The following is a 3,356-nucleotide window of genomic DNA, read 5'->3' as shown; positions in this document are numbered from 1 at the left end:
AAAATAGCTCTAGAGCCTTGAACCATTGCATGTGGCACACTTCTACCTTTTTCTCTCCTTCACTCGCATTTTAAGATGAAGCTCACACTTAACACTATCAAGAGATGAGATCACTCTCCAAATTCCACTTATCAAAGCTTTCCCACTTTCCTCCTCAATCATCATTAAACTCTCCTTTTCCCTCAAAACCAAAGAACTTGATCCCTCCCCAGAAATTAGAAAACCAATTGCACCAAACCCCTCCCAAGTACGTTTTGCTTTCATTTGCAAATAGCTATCTCAACCTTCTCTTTGGGTATGTACGAGAATACATGATAACATCGTTTGCTATTCCACCTAAGGCTTTATGGGCCTAAGCTTACAATTGGCTTTTCCTTCTTTTATCCTAGTGGAACTTGTATTTATTCTTGTTTCGAGATGTAGAACTTCTTTTGGGTGCAAAATATCCCCTCTCCTTCCTTTACAATCAATAATGCATTAAAGAAACATGATATTCTCGTAAGCCACCACCACACCTCTCTTACACTTCCCCTTAACTTCCCTCATTCAACTCTCAATACCTCTTCTCTTAAGGTGCTTTTAATTCCTTTGCTTTACCTTGCATTCTTGTGATACTTTCCTTTGGAAGAAACCCCCCCCCCCCCCTAAACGATGTCCGTAACATTTCAATACTTCTTTCAAAAAGTGGGCATATATTTGGAGCTCAATCATTTTCATGTATAGGTAGTTGTGGGAAACCAAATGCTTTCACAATGTAAAACTTAAAAAGGTGATGGCAACGTCCATATAGAGGTAGAACATTGTGTATTGAGTGTACCTGACTACCATGGGAATAGACTTTTCAAGGTAGCAATAGGGCTCGTAGCCGCCATTAAAGACTTCAGTGGGTTGCTTGAATAGTTGTTCCACTATGAAGAGAGAAGCTCAAGGACTTAAAGGCCAGGTCCCTCCCACTTTTCACCGACTCCATTGAACATTCTAGCTCTCTCCCCACTAGAGAGAGCAAGTACTTTGGATTGCGCGAGTGCCATGGCCAGTATCATGCCAACCATTCGAACAAGACATTGTTGATTGGTTTCCCCTCACGAGCAACCACTCGTAGACATCAGAGTTATCGATCAACACTAGCAAAGCTACGCTAACAGATACAATCCCATGAAACACCGTTACTCCACTAACGGCATGCAATGTCGCATTCATTACCTCTTTGATTCAACCAACTTAGTAAATGCCATACAATATTAACGTGGTAAGAAGAGTGAAGCTATTTTGTTATGCAACAACCCTCTTCCTTGCTCATAATGGATACTTCACTTGTTGCTTAACCAAATTTAACAGAGCAATGGGTTACAATTCACTTGCTACCGTATCATCTGCAGCCGAAAAGCTTTCAAGATAAATGACAAATTTGGAACAACATTCAATACGATTTACGTGGCCACGCCTGAAATAAGTATGCATCTGCCATAAGTATGTTACTCATAAGAAAGAGCACTTGAGGCCTTTGTTCTACCCATTCGATAAAATTCAACACTTAGATCTTTTCAGGTATAATTTGTGGGGCATAGTGGTAATATCCAAGTACACCTACACATTCCAACAACTGTAGCGGCTATTCACAAACAAGATAGCCTCAAGAATATCACATACCAAAAGCATTACATACATAAAATGCCCAACAGGCCAAAAAATAGGCCACTTCACCAAAGCATGACAAGTTGAGAGCGAAGATAGAGCCGGAGAAAGCCCATGAATACATGGGTACATGTCGATCTCTATATCAAAGCCAAAAGCAGCGGGGTTAGTGAGGGGATGACGAGAATAAAATACGAGGTGCTGCTTCAGAAGAGAGAAGCGGCAGCACAGAGGAAGGCAATGGCCATAACGTAGGGTAAGGGTGAGGCGCTTATGAAGCCCCCAGACCCATTTGCTCCTATTGTAGTCACATTGGAAGAGGAAGGCGTCGTTGGCGTCCCCGTGGAGGGAGTCGTGGCTGCATAAAGCCCACATCAAAAGACAATGGCAAATAAGAGGCGTCACAAGCACAAAATGCGCACGTCATGCACAATTAGCAGAAAAATGCATACAATAGCACATGCAATGTAAGGCACACGCCGCTTGAAGATATGGTGCTCATTCCCTGCTCTGCCAACTCACCAAGGTCCCAAGCAAGATGAGCGGACCAAAAACCCGTCAAAAAGAACGATGGGGAAGACGGCATAGCCCAATGTGCAGGGAGAACTTAATTGAAGACAGTAGCTTCCTCTACAGAAAGAGCGGCGATGGCGTAACTTCGTTCTGAGGTTCTATCTTATAGCGGAGAAAAATAGAAACGGAAGAGAACAGGACTTACCGGAGGAAGTGCAGTTGGCCTCGGAGACGTTAATGTCGAGCTTGCAGGCCTTGGGGAGGTTGAGGGCGTTCTTGAAGACGTCAGACTCCGAGTTGGACGCCTGAGCGCAAAGGCACTGGAAAGAGGAGGGCGTGTCGAGCACCGACTCCAAGGGCTGGCAGCAGGTCTTCTCGTCGGGCGTTGAGGAGGGGTTAGTGAGGAACGAGACGCAACCCGTCACGCTGGCCAGCGCCGCTTGGCAGTCCGTCGCCGCCTCTGCTCCCGCCATTGACACCAGCACGGCCACCACTACGGCCGTCATTGCCCACCTCGCGTTCTCCATCGCCATCTCTCTTCTGCTCAGTTCCACCTCCGCCCACCTGCTATTTCTTTGCTTCACGTAGTTCAGCAAACAACCCTCCGGAAAACAAGGCTCTGCCCACTTCACCGATCACGGCGGTCAGTATACAACGCAATTACCCTGCGGCTCTTTCTGTTCTTCTTTTTCAAGGATGTTGGGTTGCCAGCCTTTTCTAGGCTAGTAGGAGCTCGGTGGAAGTGACACAGGAGAAATTGATGGCTAGAATGAATGAAGAAGCACAAGTGTAGACTTTACAGTGCTCGGTGTTAAAGAATCGCCAAGGTAGGTGGGCGGCACAGGTCACCTAACATTTTCTATATACTCTAGTCTCTCGCTCTCATCAATCTCTCTCTTTACATACACATCTCACACACAGCTAGCCTAGCGCTCTCTCTCTCTCTCTCTCTCTCTCTCTCTCCGAACTCAATTTGATTTACCTACATCTTCAAACTGACTCGGAGTAAATGTTGGAGGAGGTAGTGGATTGATTGGTGGTGTCTCTGTTTGTAGCGCGTGAGTTTTGCATTCAGTGATCATCCTTGTCCCCTCCACACTGCTAGCCTAGTGACCTAGTCCGCAGTTTCTGACAAAGGCAAGGTGCAGTGGTGCACAAGTCAATCTACCATTTCAAACAGATTGAAGGACACCTGGCACAATTTCTTT

At 45.6% G+C, this 3,356-nt stretch overlaps 1 protein-coding gene across 1 annotated transcript; it reads right to left on the bottom strand.

Moving 5' to 3' along the window:
- Nucleotides 1–1,628: 1,628 nt before the first annotated feature.
- On the bottom strand, nt 1,629–2,926 carry LOC147419841 (non-specific lipid transfer protein GPI-anchored 15-like). The gene is made up of 2 exons (XM_086506135.1): nt 2,354–2,926; nt 1,629–1,993 (listed from the first exon to the last, which is right to left on the bottom strand). Exons 1-2 carry the CDS (start codon nt 2,679–2,681, stop codon nt 1,842–1,844), a joined length of 480 nt encoding a protein of 159 aa, XP_086362261.1. The 5' UTR covers nt 2,682–2,926; the 3' UTR covers nt 1,629–1,841.
- Nucleotides 2,927–3,356: the final 430 nt, after the last annotated feature.

The sequence above is a fragment of the Adiantum capillus-veneris genome, chromosome 29 (genome assembly GCF_014529385.1).
Source record: "Adiantum capillus-veneris isolate H3 chromosome 29, ASM1452938v2, whole genome shotgun sequence".
Lineage (NCBI taxonomy): Eukaryota > Viridiplantae > Streptophyta > Polypodiopsida > Polypodiales > Pteridaceae > Adiantum > Adiantum capillus-veneris.
This window is presented reverse-complemented; position numbering and strand designations above follow the sequence as displayed.